The sequence below is a fragment of the Culex quinquefasciatus genome, chromosome 2 (assembly GCF_015732765.1).
Source record: "Culex quinquefasciatus strain JHB chromosome 2, VPISU_Cqui_1.0_pri_paternal, whole genome shotgun sequence".
NCBI classification, from domain to species: Eukaryota; Metazoa; Arthropoda; class Insecta; order Diptera; family Culicidae; genus Culex; species Culex quinquefasciatus.
In genome coordinates this window covers 200,734,344-200,755,901 of record NC_051862.1, presented here as the reverse complement: position 1 = coordinate 200,755,901, position 21,558 = coordinate 200,734,344, and the positions used below count along the sequence as shown (strand labels likewise).

The window sequence follows — 21,558 nt, the reverse complement described above, 5'->3', positions numbered from 1 at the left end:
TTTTTCGAGACTAGATTTGTCTGACCACGCCTCGGATGGGGAACTAAATGTTGGCCCGGTCTAACCTAGAGGTTAGGTCGATAGCTCAGTCCAGGTGTCTCCCTGGGTCCTGACTCGGTAGAGTCACTGGTAGGCAGTTGGACTAACAATCCAAAGGTCGTCAGTTCGAATCCCGGGGTGGATGGAAGCTTAGGAGTAAAAAGAGGTTTGCAATTGCCTCAACAATCATGGCTTCGAACACCTAGTTTCGAGTAGGAATCTCGCAATCAAGAACGCTAAGGCAATGCTGTAGAGCGAATAATTTGATTTTTTAATCATTATCTGATTATCTTCAGAAAAAAAGAATTCTGAAATCTCTTAAAACTCTTTTGATGTGAATATTTTCCCCCAGTTTTGCAATGACTCTTTTGTGTTGGCAACACATTCCGATATAGAAAAAAAAATTAAAAATTAAACATTTTTTTTAGAAAAATTAAAACTGAATTTATAAATTGAGAAGTCACAATTAATTCAAAATTTTTGATAAAAAAAATGAAATTGTCACTTTTTTTTTAAATTGATTCAGAAAAAATGTAAGCAATGTGTTGTATTTTATGCACTCTTACTTTTGTTCATAAACTATACTACTAAATATTTTAAATTCAAAAGAATAATTGGAAATCAAGGAAACATTTGATATTACGAATTTGTACTATGAATAATTGGAAACAATTTTAAATTTCTAGGTAAGCATATTTTTTTATAAATATTTTCGATATGAAACATTTTTGTAACTTTTTTTAATATCATAATAGTTTAAAAGAAGAAATTTTTATTTTTCAAGATCATTCGGAAGCAAATCTCTTAATAATAGAAACTTTTTAATTAGAATTTTATCAGGCAATTAGAAGTCAGAATGAGTATATAAAATTGTAGAAATTAGAGATATTTTTTGCAAAAAACGAGAATATTTAACTGATTAAAAAAATGAACGTTAAAAGGCAAAAGATTATGATTGAAACCTGAAACCGAAAATTTCTCAACATTTTTGAAATTTGTTTTTTTAGTTTGTTGAGCAATTCTTTGAAACCTAAGATTATTTTTATTTTTTTTAAGAGGATGTAATTTGGTACAAATGACAAAAAAAAAAAACATTTACATTGCCGCTATCCATCAAAAAGGCTATTCAAATATTCAAAAATCTGCATCTTTATAACGGATTTTGTTTTATCGAATTGATGTCTTCTGCGATATTGTAGGTATTGCTTAGAACTTTTCAAACAAAATGTTACACACTAAGTAAAATTCACCAATTTTCCAAATCGACTTTCCACCCACAAATTTAAAGTATCAAAAAAAAAAAACAAATTTAAATATCTTTTTTATTTGTTTAACATGACAAAAAAATGCATTCGTCTTTGCTGCCAATTGAAAAAAACATTATCTTTGAAAAAAATAGAAAAAAATCGAAGAAAAATATGTTTACTTTATTTTAAGGATAAAGGATTCAATTGGTAATCGATATTGCTAGGAAGGTATTGCTTAGGACATCTCAGAAAAAAATGTCCAAAATAACCATTCTTGAAAAATCTTTTTTTTATATGGCTAAGATGAAGAAAATTGCATTTTTTGTGCTTGGTAAAAATTTTCAAAATTAATTTGGCAGTGTTTTTGAAAAATATTAATTTATGCAAAATTATAAGCTGTCGAGAAAAATTTTGCCTTATTTTTTAAGATGTAGGATTAAATTGGCAATGCTAGGAAGGTACTGCTTAGGAATTTTCAGGAAAATTTGTTTAACTCTAGGAATAATTTACCCATTTTTCAAGTCGACCTTTCTCACAACAAAATGGAGTACCCAAAATAACCATTTTGAAAAAAAAAATTATATGTTAAAGATGACAGAAATTGCATTTTTGAGACTGGTCAAAATTAATTTGGCAGTGTTGCCAATTTTTTGAAAAATAATTATTTATGAAAAATTAGAAGCCATTATTTTGCTCAATTTTTAAGACGTAGGGTTGCCTTAATTTTTAAGACGTAGGGTTAAATTTGCAATCGATATTGCTAGGTAGGTATTGTTTAGAACTTCTCAGAAAAAAAGTTACACTCTAAGAAAAAATTACCCATTTTTCAAATCCAATACCCACACACAAAATTAGGTAAGACGAAAAAAAATGTTGCCAATTTTTTGAAAATCATGATTTTTTATCAAAACTGTAAAAAGTCGAAACAATATTTTGACTTCATTTTTAGGATGTAAAATTAAATTTGTATTCTATATTGAAGTGAAGGTATTGTTAAGGCAACTTTTTTTTTGAAAACCAGGAAAAATCGAAAACAAGTCTTACATAAATTCTAGATTTTTTTCTAAAAGATATGTAAAGCTAAGGGTCCCTCTAATTTGAAGTAAAAAAAGTAAATCGTCATTTACTATCTTTTTTTAACAATTGAAACACTTTTTATAGACAGCATGAATTTGATAAAACCAAAATGATTTTTCTAGATTTTGTATACTCAACATTTTACATTTACTTAACTCAAATATTTTTGTTTATTTTTTTTAACTGATTACAATGTTTTGACACCATGTTTTATTTTATGCAAAAAATATATATTTGGAAATGGTTTTGAAATATTTGCAAATAATGAAATATAAGCAAAATCATTAACCGTGTAACAAAAATTCACATAAATTCTAAGTCACCCTCACCTGCCCTACCCATGAGAGATTGGCATGACGGGACTTTTGCTGGGGACTGAAAGATACCAGCCAGCCAGCCCCAGAATCAGGGATGCATTCCACCATCGCTGCGAACGAGACTGATAAATTGCGCGATCCAGATGTTTTAAATCTATTTAAAGAACATTTTATTTCAGAGTAGCTGCGGCATAAGCTTCTTTATCTTGCAATGCTTTACCGAGTGTCATGATTTGCTCGGGACGCGGGATGAAGATATTCAGTTGGAAAATTGAGAGTTTTTTTTTCTGGATGACTAATGTTTTCGTGAAGGAAATCAACTTATTTTGCTTTAAAAAATTAAGTTTATTTTTATCTCCCGACGTTGACCAACCTGGGGCCAGCCAATATTTGCGTTTATCACAATTTATTGACGGTCCTAATTGGCACTAATTCATATAGTTTTATCGCCTGGCTGCGGTTGGACGAGGGAGGGAACAAAAAACCGCCACTGACCTCCTTTTATGTCATCGCCGGCCAGGGTGCAGTTATCTCTGCGGACAGTTTGTTCAGACGGCCCGAGTACCGAGAGAGCTGATCCGTCCGCGTAGGCGTTCGGTTGCGATTGTCTGACTAGCCAAGAACTGCCAGTTTAAGCCGGTCCGATCTATTACGGCTTCGCTGAGGGATTCGTTATCATCGACTCAATTAAAAAGTTTTATTTACGTTGGATAGACTGTCCGGATTAGGCGTGAGCCTCCAACCGGCATCGAGGGATTTGGCGCGAAACATCTCGGGTTTTGCGTCAGACTAAGTCCGCACCACTCTCTCAGGGCAGGAAATTTCGTGGTTCGCTGACTTGACTCGTTGACTGAGTGATTTGCGGCCAACCCGCAAGTGACAGTCACAGCCACGGTTATCATCGGACACATATCGAGCAGCTCGAGTGAATTTTTAATTAAAATGCAAATCAGCTTTGTCGCAAAACCGCGTGTCGTCGTCAGAGGGCGTGAGCGCGCGTTGATAATCTTTCCAGCTGGACGGTTTGGGGGAGCTCTTCTAGGGCTTGGGCGTTGATGGGGCCACCGGTTGGAACATTACTGTGCTGAGTTGGTAAGCCGGTGAGTATTAGAGTGGAACTTGGAGTTAGGGGGGTGATGGTTTGATAAATTTGCTTTCCTAGAATCCAATGCTTAGTGCTGTCATCGAAGTTGGTTAATGATCTTTGGAGCAGTCTTCCGTTAACTTTTGACTAGAAATACCCTCTAAAGTTTGCTGTTTGATTCCCACTGCAGTTGACGCATTTTGTGCACGATTTTTAGCAGTATATGAATGTAATAGGTTGAAAACTTCCAAATAAACTTAAAATCGTTTCAAGGCTCATCACCATCACACGCAAGTCCACCCAAAAGAACGCAACTAAACCTAAGGTCCACGATAATAAATCACCCCGTTCTTTTTCCCGTCCCGACAACCGCGGGGACATTGACGGCCACACGCCACGGTCGTCCACGGAGTCCATCCATAAATGATTGATTATTAATAGAAATCATTTTGCGCGCGGCCATACCTCTCAAACATTTCGTAACAACTCTTCTCGCAGCTCGAGTTGTCCTACAAACCGCGTGGCCCTCGAAAAGCAGAACAACACCAAAGTGCAACCCACGCGAACCTCGCGCAACCCCAAAGTACCAGCCAAAGCAACTTTTGGAGGTATCAATCGCCTTGATTTATTTTTGGCCATGCCTTAAGTCTCGTAGTCCCCCGGTAATTGAAGCGTTGATGTCTGCGAGGTGGGTACCGCACAAGTACGCGCGGAGTCGGAGACCACGTGGGTGCGCTGATTTGGGGCGGTCTCTCTTTGACAAATCTATGACCACAGCGGACTTGGCCGGCCGATGATGGACAGCCCTGATTGACGGCTGCCAGAGGTCGTCCCCGAAGGGGACACACGTCGCCGTTGCGTGCGATAGATAAGTGCTTTAAAAATCAATTAATTAGCGAAGAGTTCGCGCCGGTCCACCTTCGAATCCTGGCGCGTAGGCGCGTGCTATTTTCGGCCGATTTGGCAATTTCTTGGGACGATCTTTTTACGGAGAACGGAACCACGTTTTATCGCGCGATGACGACAACCGTCAATCCCAGAGTCAACCAGCCCGCGTTTCTTTGATTTGTTTATTTGATGTTCGATGAGGCCGTAAAACGGCAGCTGGTCATCCGGTGACCAACATGCGGACATCAAAAGCCGGTGGTGGACAATTTGCGCCTTTTATGAGGCCGTAATTCTGGGGGTAATTTGCATCCACGGTCGTTGACGTGCGCGCAGCGATAACGTAATCCGGGCGGGAAGAACACAGATTTGGAATGCATGCTGTACAGCGATGGCGAAAAAAGAATGTCATTTTCTATCCTTGAAATCGGTTTCAGAAAAAAATATACAATAAAAAATCATTGAAATTTTACCCAGTTAAGTTAAGTTTAACAACGGCGACATTAAAATTTGAAGTTAGTAATTTATCACTCTAATCATGTAATTTTACCTGAAACTACGTGTGAAACATAAAGTTACATAGAAAAGGGAATATTAAAAAAAATGCAAATTTACATAGAAATATATGAAAATTGTATAATTTAAATTTTATTTCAAAAACTAATAAAAAAAATTTCTGCCGGGTAATATTTTCGTCTTTTTCTATATAATCAATATAATTTTACTGACATGGATAAAATTACAAAATATACAGAAAAAAATATGTGAATTTACTCGACACGGAAAAATTGAATTACATGTAAACTCAGTTGTATAATCTGAGATTCGACGTAAACAGTTAAATCTCACGTAAAATCATGTTTTTACATATAATTTGTTGCAAATTTACATCAAATTGCATTCAAATTAAAATGTTTAATTACGTGCAAAAGTGTTACATCCTAAATGATGTAATATTTGGATTTTTGTTGTGTAGGTTAATCTACACCATGATATTTTCAATATATTGTATGTTTTCTGTTTAACTGTGTACATGTGCGCAGTTAGAAAAAATAAAAATAAAACGATGAGTTTAACATTTTAATGCGTAATATTATTTTTTTTTTCATGTGATTTTTCTTTAATTTTAAAAATTAAACTAAAAACAATGTATTTTTTTTTTGTAAAAATACACATTTTCTCTCACAATTTGTGTGTTTTCTTTTTCACTGTGTACAGTTGGAAAAAATAAAACGACGAGTTGAAAATTTTAATGCGTAAATTTACATATTTTTCATGTGATTTTTCCCTTATTTTAAAAATGAAATAGCAAAAATGCATGGTTTTGATGTAAAATTACACATTTTTTCTCTCGTTTTGTATGTTTTTGTTTAAATGTGTTTATGTGTACAGTTAGAAAAAATAAAACGAGGAGTTGAAAACTTTAATGCGTAAAGTAACATTTTTCATGTATTTAAAAAATTTTCTCTGTAAAAAACACTCTGAAACAACCTAGAAAATTTTTATCAAAATTTTATTATCAAAAAAATGTGTTATTTAACAATACAAACCATTTTTCAGCGTAAAATTACTCTGATATTTTTTAATGTGCGTGTAATTTAAAAAAAATCTGTCTACGTTTTTTTTAATTTTATCTCAATTTAAAAATTGAACAAAAATCGGTCAAATGCCATCCTGTGCCTTTATGACACTAACGTGTGACCCAGTTTCACGCGTGTGACCAAAAGTGGACAACAGCCAACGAAGAAGCTGAGAAATTTTATGGATTCCACGCGATATTAACTGTAACCCAAGTCCGACGGGTATAGGTGTCCTGGAAAGTGAGAGCTCGTAAAAAGGTTTGTATATGGAACGGCCGTAATTCATTCCCACTCGACACATCAAATTCACGCACGTTTCCGAGTGAAAATTCGCTACATGGTTTGAAGATTGCCATTCCGAGATTGTTAACGGAAGTTGGATTCTTAATTTTTGATGTGACCTTTTTTCTCAAATCAAAACAAACATCACAGAGCTGTGGGGAGCAGACATTAAGACGTGATTTGGCAAACTCAACCCTGGCGTTAGATAGCAGCCAGCAGCAGCCGTAACATCAGGTCGGTATAAATAGCATTTTTCATAACAGCTGCTGTTTTTGCTCGCCCATTGCATGATGATGCCACTGATACTGACCGAGATTTTGCTCGGTGATACTAGAAGAGTAAAATCCTGCTGGTGCTGCTGCTGCTCGGCTGATTATAGTGCCGTGATAGCCCTGCTCACTAGCCAACATATGACTAAAACACAGCGCGAGAGAGAGCACGAGAGTTAGGCAGGGTTGTGAGTCGTCACAGAAGGATATTCAATTGATCACTTCAGCTGAAAAAAAAACAACTATAGAAACTTAAGTAAAGTTGAGAACGAACGTTCACGCTCTAAAAAATATCTCAAGACCTTTCAGAGAGAAAAAAACGCGTGAGAGTGGGAGAAATTTATCTCTAAAATAAGTAAAGAGAGTGAGAGTATCAAATCTTAACATGCTGATCTCGTTGTAGTAGTGAGCAAAGTTTACATTCTCACTCAGTATCATTCCTCTCTCCACGCAAAATCTATTTCTCCATCAGAATTCTCAAACTCTCGGGCGATTATCAATTTGTAAATGATAATTTCATCTATCTATTGTATGATTTACCTTGGAATCACCAGGTTTGATTGTCTTTATACTTTGTACAAACATTGGAACATTATTTACAAAAACATTCTCAAGAATGAAATTCTACTGAGAATCTTAAAGTTCAATCATTTACCAAAATATCACGCAAAAGATCAGAGAGACTTGTTTTCGTTAGAATTTCTCTCTCGCTTTCATCACTGGTGAAGAGCGTGATAAAGATGAACAACCTTCATTCAATGATCCGCTCAAAATTCAAGATTCACACTTTGGTCAAGAGAATTGACATGTTCAGATTCTCACAACCCTGGCAGAACTCTGCGCTGCTGTTTGCATTCATGGCGCGGGATAAGCAAATCGGATGAAACCATGGGTAAAAATAGACCCTCGGTGATAGCAGCATCAGCGGTGCAAACATGAACCAACGGGTTTTTTTTCGGGTTGGTCGCATGACTGTTATCGATAAGCGCGCTGACGCTGAGCTGAACTAGATGATAAAAATAGTTGTGATCCGATATGAGGGGAAACAAGGTCACAGGAAATGTTTGTAGGCTCGCAGAGCACAAATATTTGAAATTGTAAAGCATCTACAAACTGGTACAACGGTCCAGAACCGGCGGTGACTTCCGCCAACGTGACTTGCATCTAGTTTACCCTAACCTATATAATTCCAGCAAAAAAGCCTAACGAGCTGCTGACCTGGTAGCAGCCAGCCTGCGGTGAGCTACTCACGCGACTCCAACAACTTCATTAGATCGCCGCCGCCGAGGATTTGCATATCGAATCCAATTCAGCTACTTTTTCGCAAGTCTCAATCGAATGTGCGCGTTCGCGCACTCAATTATCTCTAAGTTCAATGAGATTCTGGGCAAAACTGGTCAAACTTGCCGCGGTACAAAAAGGTGTGAAAAAAAGTGGGTGTTAAAAGGGCTCGTTTGCATGAAATGTGCAACTTTGAGCTGCGAGAGAGGGGAAAAAGCGCAGATATTGGAGTTCTTTGAGCGAGCGAAGAAGTGAGGTGCGGGACGAAGTTGCCAGTTGGGTTCTCTCCCTCGGCGTAAGAGACGTTTAATGATTTGTAAATATAAAGTTGTTTCTTGCGTGGTGGGCTCAGGAGGAGATCTGAGGAAGGGGGGGTTCATGATTTGCATACCATCGGTCAATCACCGTGAATAAAATTCATCTTGTCATTCACATTCGACGAGTTACGTGGTGTGTCGGGTGTGAGCATGTGAGCGTTTCGCAACGCTGCCGGTTCTTTGTGTGTACGGTTGAGAACTTTTGAGCTGATGACGAGCGTCGTCGTTCAGAATTTTAGCTGATTGCTGTAAATAACTTCTTGAAGATTTTGCAAAACAACTTTGTCGAAGATGTAGCTTAACACTGTGATATCTTATCGAGTTGCAATCTTCGACAAAAAATATTTCAAGAACATAAGGAGTTTTAAATTTTGAACCAACCTACTGTTCGTAAGACAAATCCCTCGGACAAAGTAGGTGTCTAACTCAAACTTGATAATCCCACAACGCCATATTGACTTACTCGTCTCGTGACAAAGTTCGGGGTCCACCGCGCGATATCAGTACCTCGCGCCCCCCTTGAGGTTTGCCGAGAGTTACTATTTATAACCAATAACTCATACTTTACGTCGTGTTCCCACGCGCGAAAACGTGTTTGGCTGCGCGCGCGCGCTTGTTCCGCCATAAAAGGTTCGTGTACTGAATAAATAATTTGAGGCAGATATACCGCGCGAACCTCCTTTTTACGGCCCTTAGTCTGCAACAACATTTGAACTGTAAAAGATTGTGTGAGTGGGCAATTTCGGCAAAAATTGCTCCGTTTTCAAACCTTTCTTGCTTGATTTTTTTCGAACGCCGCGTGATTGCCGTCATGTTTCCGTCAGGTCTATATCAGAGCGCCATCGTGCCGCTCCTACTCTGATATGGTCGACCCCGGCGACTCGGGGAAGCAGGATTGATTGCCGGGTACGCGCCGGTTCTTCTGACTCATTTGTTAGAGTTAGTATACGAGCTTGTTTGTGGTGGTGTCTCACTCACTCCGGGCTCGACGGTATTCAAAGTATTAAATTTATATCTCTGTTTATACATGCATATCAAAGCTGCTGCTGCTGCTGCGATGGAGAAGCTATTATTGGAAGACACGACGGAAGAGAGGCTTTTCATGGCTGGGTGTCGTCTTATTGAAGTCTTCGCAACGCAGGAGAGTACCACACAACATGTAGCGTCATTTGTAAATGGTGTTGCAGAACGCCGCGACGTTTTACTGGCCTGACAAATTATTCCGAGTTCAATGTATCCGACATTGGAAAAGAAAACATTGGAAAGGTACACCCAAATGAAGAATTTGTGACAGAAAATGTCAAACGGATTAAGCTACATTTATTTAAAGACTTTCTGATCAACTATTCACTCTCGTTTAGTATGTCTGTTTCAAGATGAAACAAATAAATAAAAAAAAGTACCTACACCACCACCAGTTTTTTTTTTGACCTGCACTCACATGAAGAATTTGTGGCAGAAAATGTTGAACGAATTTTGCTACACTTAATTACAGATTTTCGTTCAAAAAATACACAGAAAAAAAATCATAGTAATATTACATCTGGGAAGGGGTACATCTTTTATGTCAGAAAAAAGGTGTAATTTTACATCTGGTAATGAGTAATTTTACCACTTTTCTGGTGTAATATAACTTTTTCAGTCTAAATTGAGGTAAAATAACATCATAAAAGAGGTAATATTCAACCTTCAAAATTACAGCTTCCAAATTTACGTTATTTTTTCTGTGTACATAAAACACGTAGCCTTCGATGAATTATTAAAACGAAACTATTGGCACTACGCCCCCCGGGGCATGGCCTTCCTCTAACGTGGGATTTCTGCTCCAGCGCCTCTGACGAGACAGGAGAAACCGGGACCGACGTTTTACTTCACCATCCGATAGAAGCTCAGTGGATAAGGCGGGAATCGAACCCGCGTCTCATAGCATCATCGGGATCGGCAGCCGAATTATTACAGATTTATTCAATTGTATTGAGATAATTTGTTAAGCCAAATCTGACCTCATGATTGTAAATTAGACCTTTTGAGTCCAAATTCTGGTGACGTCATTTTTTGAATATTTTTATTTAAAAATCGATGCAACTTCCGAAGAACAGTAACGTAACTTCATGTCAGCTGTTCCCTAAAAAACCCTCACAAAAATTCACAGCAGTTCATCCAACTTTGCACCGATGCAGCAAAAAGTTCTGCCAGAGGTGCAAAAATAAATTCTAACCAAAACAATGGCAGACACCTCAAAACATTCCGCAAAAAAAACCTTTTTATGCTTATACAGCGAAAAAAAACCGTACCTCACCTGCCACCCCGGTATTCCGGCTAAAAGATCAACGATTTGGCGAAGTTGCCGCGTGCCGCGTGAGATATCGCATTTCACGCTAACGCGAAGCCCTTTTTTACGCGGATTCTTGTGGGAAGCATACACAGTAAAAGTCATAAAAAAATTACCGAAAGTTGTCAAAAATTATCTCGAAAAATTGAGATATTTGCAGAATAAAAACATAAAAATATTTTTTTATTTTTCAACAGCTTTTTATCACAGTGTAACTACCAAAAAATTGCAGAAAAGCGCGAACGACTTCTAAGGACAACATTTCTCGAACCAAACTCCTCAAGAATATTGTTGTTCCGTGATTAGACTAACAAATGTCCACTCGAGCAAGTTTTGCGAAAGTCGATGGCCAACCATCCACCACCATTTATCATCGCGGGTCGTAATTTCACCGGGAATTTTACCAATCACCAAAATGTCCCGTTTTACGACAGCCCGTTGGCGGTAGTCATCACGAGTGATATCTCCTCAAGAACATCACACACAGTTGTGAAAGCGCGGACATTTTCCTCTGCGTAAACATCGCATTAAAGTGAGTTTATATATTACAAGAAGTAGCGAACTTGACGTGGTTTTAGGGTAATGGGGTAGATTTTGGTAATTTTTTAAACAAAAAAAAAAACGTTAAAATTTGTACTTGCAATCAAAAATTAGAATGCAAACGCGCGATGCAATGTCGCCAACCGCGATGCGTCAAACATAAACATGTATTGGTGACAACTTGCGCGCAACGATTCGCTGAGAGAGAGTAAAACCGCGTGCTCGAGTCTCACTCGTCACCAATACATCTAAACTTTCGGCGCATCGCGCTCGGCAATCTTGAATCGCATTTGACAAACGAGCAACAATTTCAAAATAACCCCACACTCAAAAGTGTGATACCTCATTGTTGTCACCGCGCACAGAACAAACTCATTTCGACGTTTTCGTGCTATCTTGTCGCAACCGCCATTTCGACGTTCCGAGTAAAAAAAGTGTTTTAATGTTTCGATCTTGAATAAACAAAACGAAAGCACGCAATTTAAACAATAACAAACACATTTTGTTTGGCTGACCATTATGTGCATTGTCTCGAAGTTTGGTTGAAGTTGGTTGCTGGAGTCCCGAGTTATAATTACAACTGTTTACGGAAGTCTAACTTGTACGTGCGTCAAACGCGTTCTGACCTGAAATCCCTTTAGCCAGTTGTCGCGCTTACATCAATTTTCAGGGAGTGACAAGATAGCACGACAAGGTTGAAACTACTTTCGATTTCGATGAATATCTCAGGATTGAAATCGAATTTTGGGGATCTGTGAAGGTCAAAATGTTAGGCATTTTGAGCGTTTCAACTCAATTTTCCCCAAAATGCACGTACGACAAGTTAGCACGACGGCAACGATTTGAGTAATTTCGCTCAAATCTGCGGTGACACACGGCGAAATCGGCGTGGTTTTGTTTGTTTCGGTTCATGTTTTTTCCCTGTCATTTGAGACTCGCGCGAGCAAGAGTTCATTCACGATCATTACACGCGCGAGGAAGTCAAAGCAACGCGCGCTCATCTACATCATTTTCATACTTTTTAATACTCGTTGACTTGTTTCCTTTCCTCTCCGATGTGTGTTTAGTTGCGTTTGCTTATTTATACTTTTGCTACTATTCCCCCCTTAACTCTTTAAGCGCTTGAGCTCATCTGACATGCGAGATGAACAGCAAAAGTTGCAACAAATAAAAGGAAGAAGAAGAAATATGGTATAGTCGCGCGTGATTTTTTCGTGTGTGGGATGTTGTTTTTTGTCTTTGTATACACACATATCTGTGTATCGGAGGTCTTTTACCGCGAGATGACATTTTAACGTACGACTGATAATAAAAACGCAACACGTCTTTATGTTTGCTTGGCACGTTCGGGCCAGAGAGTTGCTGCTGGGGATGGTGAGGGTGGTGGTAGTGGGAGATTCTGACAGGCTATGAAGAAAGTTCTTCAGGACAGTGTCCCCGAGGTGTTGGTGGGACTGTGGTCAACCGGTTTGACAGGATGAGAATGTAAAATGAGGATTGATTTTGATTTCTTATTGAGAGTTTTTGGTTTTCGAAGTTCACATACTCACTCACACAATTACACACTCACAAAACACTCACTCAAGGAAGTATTAGACTACGACAAACAGACAAACTAACTTTTGGACAGTTTGGCAGATGACCTGCTCTGTTAGTTTGCAGAAACGTCAGCCTGAATACAATTGGCTTTGTTGGCGAGTTTGATAAACTGTCAAGCACAAAAAAAGTGCGAGTTTTTTTTTTGTTTATTTGCCATAGTCTAATAGCTCCTTCACTCAGTTAGTTGTAAGTTTAAGCAAATTGAGATCAATAGTTATTCCACAGAAAATGGAAACTTCCCGTGAGAACTGTTCTGAAACAGTTATGAGGAAGCAATTTTCCAGATCCTTATCAAAAACACGAAAATGATAACGATATAATTGCTCTAGCAATTTGCTAGGAAACCTCACAAAGTAGATCAAAAAGATTAAGTAATTTGGAGAGCTAAACTAGTGGAAGCGATTTTGGACCACAACTGTACTTCCCTTTCCTTCTTTATTCCTTCTGCAAGGTGTGAAAAGGGCCCCCTCAAAGACAGAACTAGATTTAATCGGATTTAAAACCGAACAGCTGCCGGCAAGTGCTACCTTCCCGCTCGATTGGGAATTACAACCAACGTCAGCTGCTGGTACGGATTCTGTGTGTGGTCGTTGGGGGCCAATTTACAGCGGCCCCTCAAATTGGAGTTTTCACGTTATCGGTCGAATCTTATCTCCCCAGCAATTCAGGCGGGACCCGGAATTTGAAAATTTCCCCTGGCGATCCAGGGGTGTGTGAATTATGATGCTGCTCCCCCCTCTTTTCGGTCTATCAGATCTGCGCTCTTACCTGTGCACTTCCGCTCAGTTTGGCGGCGTAGCTGAGGAAGCTCTGCAGTGACTTTTGCGTCTTGTGCGCCACTCGTCGGAACCGGTGGCAGGTCTCCAGCTGTTCGCGGCAGGAACTACACACCACCGTTGGCAGGCCATCTTTCGGTGTTATCTGTGGAGGAAGAAGAAGAGGGGGTAAGGTCCGGATGAGTTATGATGGTGTAGACTTGGCTTGGCATGGGGTAGAGCACTGCTAAAAGTCATAATTGAAAGTCAGAATAGTGTGTGCGGCAGGTAGCGGATTAACAGCTGGGGTTTGGGTAATGACCGAATTGGTTCTGGACAGGAGGGTTTGTAATTGAATCTGGTGTTAGATTACGCGTCCGAGCGGATTACGAGGTGTGCCATGTGTGGAAGGAAATCGTTTATTAAGATTGGAGCTGCTGATAAGCTGGTGGAAGTCAGGAATAAGTGTGAACAAAGTTTGATTTTTTGATGGTTCTACGGAATAAGCTGGAGTTTTACTCAGATCTAACTGGATTCAATCTATTCCCAGCTTGTTCAGATGTGTTCTTCATAAAAGATCATGATAAATATTCAGCACCTTGTAACTTTTTATCTACTATATATTTACACAGTGACTTGCATGTCGAAGTGTAACCTCTTTACAATTATGAGGAAAAATGGGTATGTCCTTCATATCAGATTTGTTTGTATTTTGCTATCTGATTGCTACACATTAATATTAAAAAATATTAGGTATTGATATCGAGATATTAAGTTATATGAAGTTTTATATATAGATTTGTTTCAAATCTAGATCATCAATGCAAAGAAAAACTCTTGGCCTTGTAATACCTTGAATAATTAGTATGTCCTTCCTATAAGATTTATACGTATTTATTGATTTGAAGAATACCACCAAATTTAGATCTTTTTGTTTACCGTGCGTTCTTCATATAAAATTAATAGGTACTAATATCGAGTTATTGAGTTATATGAAGGACTACGTATAGATTTGTTAAATATATATTTTTTTTCCTTGTAATACCTTGAATAATTAGTTTGTTTTTCATATGAGATTTGTCTATATTTTGTTACATGAGGATTACCAACAAATTTTTGATCTACTGTGTAATCTATACGTCCTTCATTTATATAGGAATCATAGAGTATTAATATCAAAGTATTGAGTTATATGAAGGACTATGTGTAAAATCAAGATCAACAATCCAAATTATAACTCTTGGCCTAGTAATACTTTGAATAATCAGTTTGTCCTTCATATAAGATTTATACGGATTTATTGATTATAAGAATATTACCAAATTTTGATCTTTTTGTTACCGTGAGTCCTTCATATAAGATTCATTGGTAATGGTATAGAGGTATTGAGTTATGAGAAGGACTACGAATAGATTTAGATATCGAGAAATTAAGTTATATGACAGACTACTTATAGATATGTGTAAAATCAAGATCACGAAGCCAAAGTATAACTCTTGACTTAGTAATACTTTGAATAATCAATATGTTCTTCATGTAAGATTTAGAAGTATTTAGTTATTAGATAAACCAACAAATTGTGATCTTTTTGTATACCGTGCGTCCTTCATATCAGACTGATATCGTGGAATTGATTTATGAGAAGGACGTACGATTTTTGTAAAAACTAGATTACCAGTCCAAAGTACTATGGACTAGTATTTTGAATAACCAGTATGTCCATCATATAAAATTTATACGAAATTATGTTATCTGAGGCCTACGTAGAACTTTAGAGCAACTTTGAGCTGCAATGAGGTATAGATTTGTGTGAAATTTACATCTCTAGTCCAAAGAATCACTCTTGACCAATGGGTATATCTAGGGCTATGTCCTTCATATTGGATTATACGTATTGTTTTATATGAAGGAGAGGTAAACAATTATTTAGGGGTATGATAAGAAATCAGATATCCGATTTTTGTATGAGAAGGACACTTTCAAATTATTTGGAAGAAATCACTCAGAAGTGATTGCTAACGAATGGATTCAATGTTCCATTGGAATTCAAATAACTACGAGAACTATCAATCTTTCAAATAATCATTACATCGAACCACGCAACCATCAATATTGATAGAGTTCTGATTGAGCCATTCTCCCAAGGAAAGAAAATGATTAAAATTTCGATTTCAATCCAAATCTAATGACTCCGCCACACCGTGATTGACATCCGTCAATTTTACTGCGACCTTCTAGAAGGTGCTCTTGCAAACCCCAAAACCAGTGTCACTAATTTCGATCACACTTCCCATTCCGCGCGCGCTCGTAACTCTATCAAAAGGCGCAAATCATTAGTCAATTCTGGTGGAACCAATTAAGCCCCACCGCGCCATTGCCATCAGCGAAGCGTTTTAAATAATTTCGACTTGGCGCGCGCGTCCAAGGACAAACCCGGTAGTTTTGCGCCGCCAGTAATCAGTAGCCAAGCGTCAAGATTTTATCGACGGACGCAAATGAATCTCGCGCTGGACCAAGAGTTTGCAAACTGCCATGATTTATAGCCCAAACAGTTGGTTTTGTGTCCAACCTTGCTCGGAGGCTTTCTCTGTTGCAAATGTACATTTTTCACAAGTATCGATCCAATCAGCATCATGTGCACTTGTACCTGCTACCGAGTAAGTAATTACCTGTGTGCGCGGACTCATAATTATTATCACACAGCCCTCATCAATTGGCGTTGGCGGCGCAGTCATTAATAACCGCCGAGACCGCGGTCGTCCCTAAACGCCGACGAGCTGCACTATCGCTATAATCGTATAATTTTCCGTTCAATAAATTATAGCGAGCAGACCCCGCAGACTCCAAACACGTTTACACAAATTGGATCAACTCCGAGGTTTGTTTGGGAACTTTTTCGTATAGTGGCGGGATATGTAAATTTAACAAAATTATACACCTATCCATTAGCGCGCCGAGTTCCATAATTGAATTTTATCATTTCCTCCCCTAGCCGGACTCCACGCCGTTGGTCAAGATCGCTGACCGACTGACCGACCCCCATCAGGGTTAATCGCTGGGCGTTGGCACATTCTCCAGCCTCTTAATTTTCACTCCTGACAACATCTTCTCTGAAGCTTCTTCTTTCTGGGTGGTTTACATATCATCGCGCAGCCTCCCCCCTTCCCCCTCATTGTGGTGCGGGTCCATCAACATCATTATATGCACTTCTCTCTCACTCACCATCACTTTGATTCAACAAATTACGCAATTACCACACCGGCAATTGCGTGTGCTTTTATTTGCCCTCCTCGACTTCAAGATCGGCGGAGGGGTGGAGGGGACGGGAAGCACGTGTACCAGAGTGTGAAGATTCGTTTCATTTTCTTCTAACTTGATTAAAATGATTGCTTTTATTCAATTTGTAAGCTGAAATAGTTTTGCTCATTTTCTGCCTCCCCGCAGGGGGTAGGTGTTGAGACGCAGAGGGGGGCTCAACATGTTGCTCATTTTGTTTTAACCCCCCCCCACACGTTCATGTTCTGAGCGATGATCTTCACACTTTTCCAGAGCTGGCGAAGCTTGTTGGTGCGAAAAGAAGCGCTTCAGCGAGCGCACACAGGTCCGCGATGATGAGTACCTTGCCTCTGTCCATCAATCGGCATTACCGGTTGGGGATGATGATTACATACCATTAGAATGCGAGGAATCTCGGGCGATGCGCGGACTTATCAGTTGTAACGGGGAAGGTTGGTTGGAGAGTGGATTCCGGATACTTACGAAAGAATGATCCGATATGAAACACATCTTTCAAATCATGATAGTATGAAAGAATCACTGTAGATTAAGTCCGCAATACGTATTAATCTTGTATGAAGGACAAAGTCCTGGACATGCATGTTATCCTCGATCGAGAGCGATATTTTAGATTAGTGATCTAGAGTTCATCCAATTCTATACATTGTTCTTTGTTGAAATCGATGCCTATGTATCTTTTAAGAACAACACTCCGTATACAAAGTCCAAATGCGTCCAATGTTATACGAAGAATCCCGTATTAATTCATATGACGTATACCAATCCTATACAGTTATATTGAGTCCTTCTTTGCGATAAGAGTTGCCTGTATACTTCAGTTACTGGACTGCATATCCGATAAAGAGTCCAGATAATACCTCATAGCAATCAATATGTGATTCTTGACTTTGAATGTTATGAACATTTTTTGTTCCGGAATCAATACGTGATTCTCCACATTATGTATCTAATATTATGATATAACGTTGAATCTCATGCAAACTTTTCGTCTATCCTTGTGTAACGGCTTGTGTGTATCCAACTGCTACTCTCAATTTAAACATAATACGCTGGATATCACTTGAAACGGATGCATCGTAAAACTTGAACCCTAGGTCAACCAGGAAATCCCATCTTCACAGTCAAGAGGTCGAATGAAGAAATTGATACCAGAGTAAAATATAAAAACACTTCTCGTAACGAGACGCCAAACAACCCCTCGAAGTTCGAAAGTCCCCCACATCTGTGTGTGTGGACCACTTGGGCCCCAAAACCGACCCGCTTCAAGTGGACCCCGTTTGATCCAAATCTCGCGCTAGTCACCCTTCAAGGCATACCTTTCGTCCATCTACGACCACCACCAACCAAGGGTGATTTTGCAATTTAAATTTAATTAATAGATTTCTCATCGTAAATTATGAAAATTAATTAATGCCCATATAACAACTCAACTGCACAGCCCATTAAAGCTCACACTCTTCGGTTCTGTGTCGATATCAAAACTGGACCAATTCCGCGCGGGGGTTACCCAATAGAGTGCAAATGGTGAGAATATGTATCGATAGAGATTGAGCGGAGGTGGGGGCGCCCCCTTAAAACGTGCTACTAAGTCGCGTGTGCGAAAGGCAAAGGAAAGCGAAACCTCCGACATCAAAGTCCGCTGTGGCAGTTTGTGTACATGTGTGTGTGTGTTGAGGAGGAGGCTTTTAATGCTTGCCGATGTGCCGTTGTCGTTAATCGGTTCGGGCGGGCTGCCGGTTGACGAAGTCGTCGATGGAGGGAACGGGGCCGGTTGGATAGTGGGAGCAGTTGGAGGAATTTGGAGGAAATCTGGACTATTATTGGTCAGATATTAATTCGGAACTATTCCAAGTGTATCAATCCTAATATTATATGAAGGATTCATAAGAGCTGTTTTTAGGTCCTAAGAGATATTACAAGGTCAGATATGCATCTATGGCATTATATGACGGCCTCAGTAAAGATTGTTCCACGGCCTCATCCAGTAAATCAATTCTAACACTCTATGTAGATCTCATACGAGGTATTCTAACATTATATAAAGAACTCAGTAACAAATATTCCTCGGACATATCAGGATATCAATCCTTATGTTTTGGAAATTGTAAGTCCTTGGTATTACAAATTTTGATATAAATCCGCAATCTTACATTATGACTTAGTAAAAGGAGATTTTTGGACTTATCAGGTATATCATTGCTAATATCATTGAAGGACTCATATGAGGTCAAATACAAATTGGTGACCTTTTTAAAGGACTTAGTCTAAGCCCAAACATAAAATCCAATATTATAGAAAGAGTTTATTCGAGGTATTACAGAGTCATACATCAATCCGTAGTCTAATACGAAGGACTCCGTACGATGGTTCCTCGGACTCATTAGGTATATCATTCCGAATACTATCGAAGGACACATACGGACTAATTTCGTAACATTATATGAAGGACTCAGTGAAATGTCATTCTTGGACCCAATTGGGATACCATTCCTTATGTGTTCTAAAGATTCATAAGAAGTATTACATAGGCCGACATAAATCCGTAGATTTATATGAAGGACTCAGTCAAAGTTGGACTTCGGATACAATCCAATGCGAAGGACTCCGAACGAATTGTTCCACGGACTTATTAGGGACATCATTCCTAATACTATCGAAGGATACCTACGAACTCATTTCGTAACAGTATATGAAAGACTAGTGAAATGTTATTCTTGGATCTAACTGGGATACCATCTCTTATTCGTTCGAAAGATTCATAAGAAGTATTACAAAAACAGATATAAATCCGTAGATTTATATGAAGGACTCAGTCAATGTTGGACCTTTGGATATCGATTCTTGTATTACATGAAGAATTTATACGAGGTCACAAGATCAGATATCCGTCAGTTACTTAATTTGTTTGTTAGTTGTAGCATGACTTAGCTTTTGCCAACTCAACTCCCACTATCCATCGGACATCCCCAACCTCTCTCTGGGGGGACCTATCTCAACATTGTGTGCCCCTCTGCGAGTGGCGCTGAACTCCACACAAGACGCAGCATCCACAAGCCATGACGACGAATCTCCAGGCGAAAGCAAAAGCATAAACCGTGTGTGCATGTGCCGCGGCCGACCGATATTATGTGTGAACATAAAGGCCACTTTGGAGCCCGTCGTCGTCGACGACATTGGCCGGCGGCGGGACTATGGGAACCAGGTCCACGCGACGGTGGTAGACGACACCGAGTCTCTTCATTGATTTGGGATCGCGCCTTTTTATCGATTCAAAGTCTCTCGTACGGCCGACGCGTAGAAGAGGCCCCCGTCGAAGGTGGTCATTAAGTTAATAAATATTAAATTAATAATCACACATCACGGGCTAATATGGGTGATGTTGGGTGATGCGGCCGTGGTGGTGGGACGCACCATTTAGAGGTGCAGGGAAAAATGTAGAGTGGCGCTTTTATTTTGCAATTATACTGATCCTTTCACGAGATCGGAGCACGTAACGACCTGCGCGCGGTCGGTAGATCTTGACGGTGAGAGGATACCAATTTAATTCAATTTAGTGCGGGGCTCGTTTAAGGCTGGAACGCTATCATTGAACGGGGCGTGGGGGGTGCGTACGAAAGAAGGGGAAGATAGTTTATTGTGGTAGTTTAGTGATAGTAATTAACTTGCTGTACGACGTTCTGTTCCCTAGTTGGTTGCAACAGATTGATACATATTGCAAGGAATCTTAAGGTATTAAGGTTTCAAGTATTGAGAGTATTTCTTTAAACAAATCGATGTCCGCAGCATTTCTTATTGTTATTTGAACCATTTTAAAGATCTTGAAAGAAGATTGATCCCGCTTGATCTAATCTTCAGCGATATTGATCGCGTTCAAATAATGATCTTTTGAAAACTCAGATATTCATGAAAAGTTGTAGAATTCGATATCTCGATATCATTATAAAAGCCTTTTAATACTTCTGGTAGCATATTTATTCCACTTGACCTAATCTGCATCGGTATTGGTCGAGTTCAAATAAATGCCCAAACTAGAACTACAACTAGAACCACGCAATTTCAAAGCTAATCCGTAGATAAACCACTCCCAACTGATGACTTGTTCAATTATTTGTACACGCCAGAACGCGCCCCCTAATGCCACCTCCTGGGACTCCGAACCAGATCCGCTTAGCCAAATTGATCTACGCGCTGAAACCCGAAACCGCAAAACAACAAACTGCCAATCAATTCCATTTTCCATTACTAATCACATCGGACAATTGGCTCGACGTCCTCTCCTCAACCACCTCCTAACTGAGTAAGTTTGCGCGCTCAATATGGCAATTTCGTGCGTCCATTTGCTCGTGATTATTATTACAAGACTCGGTTGGTCACTTTTTGCCCGCCACGCCACACGTGGGTCTCGCGGGCATATCTGGGTCAGTGCGGCACGTCGACATCGATTTTGATTGTCCGGATACGTTGAGCGTTGTTGATCCACAATTTGCATAACAAAAACCACAACCACCCTCCCAACCACACAGCCCACTGAGAGGTCAGCGACGTGTGAAAATTTCGCTGCATGCACTGAATCGAAATGACCTGGAAAAACGGGAGCATTAATCACCGCGGACGACCACTTCACCTCCCGAGGGGGATCAAACTCTCCGGAGATGAG

General features: G+C 39.4%; 1 protein-coding gene across 6 annotated transcripts in view; it reads right to left on the bottom strand.

Annotated features, from left to right (window-relative positions):
• The window catches only part of LOC6036119 (putative mediator of RNA polymerase II transcription subunit 26), a 327,945-nt gene that overhangs the window by 107,058 nt on the left and 199,329 nt on the right, over positions 1-21,558 (bottom strand). For all 6 annotated transcript variants that reach the window (XM_038250372.1, XM_038250377.1, XM_038250371.1 and 3 more), the window contains one exon: positions 13,618-13,770. In XM_038250372.1, the coding sequence (XP_038106300.1) occupies positions 13,618-13,770 (153 nt within the window). The remainder of the gene's footprint in view (positions 1-13,617; positions 13,771-21,558) is intronic.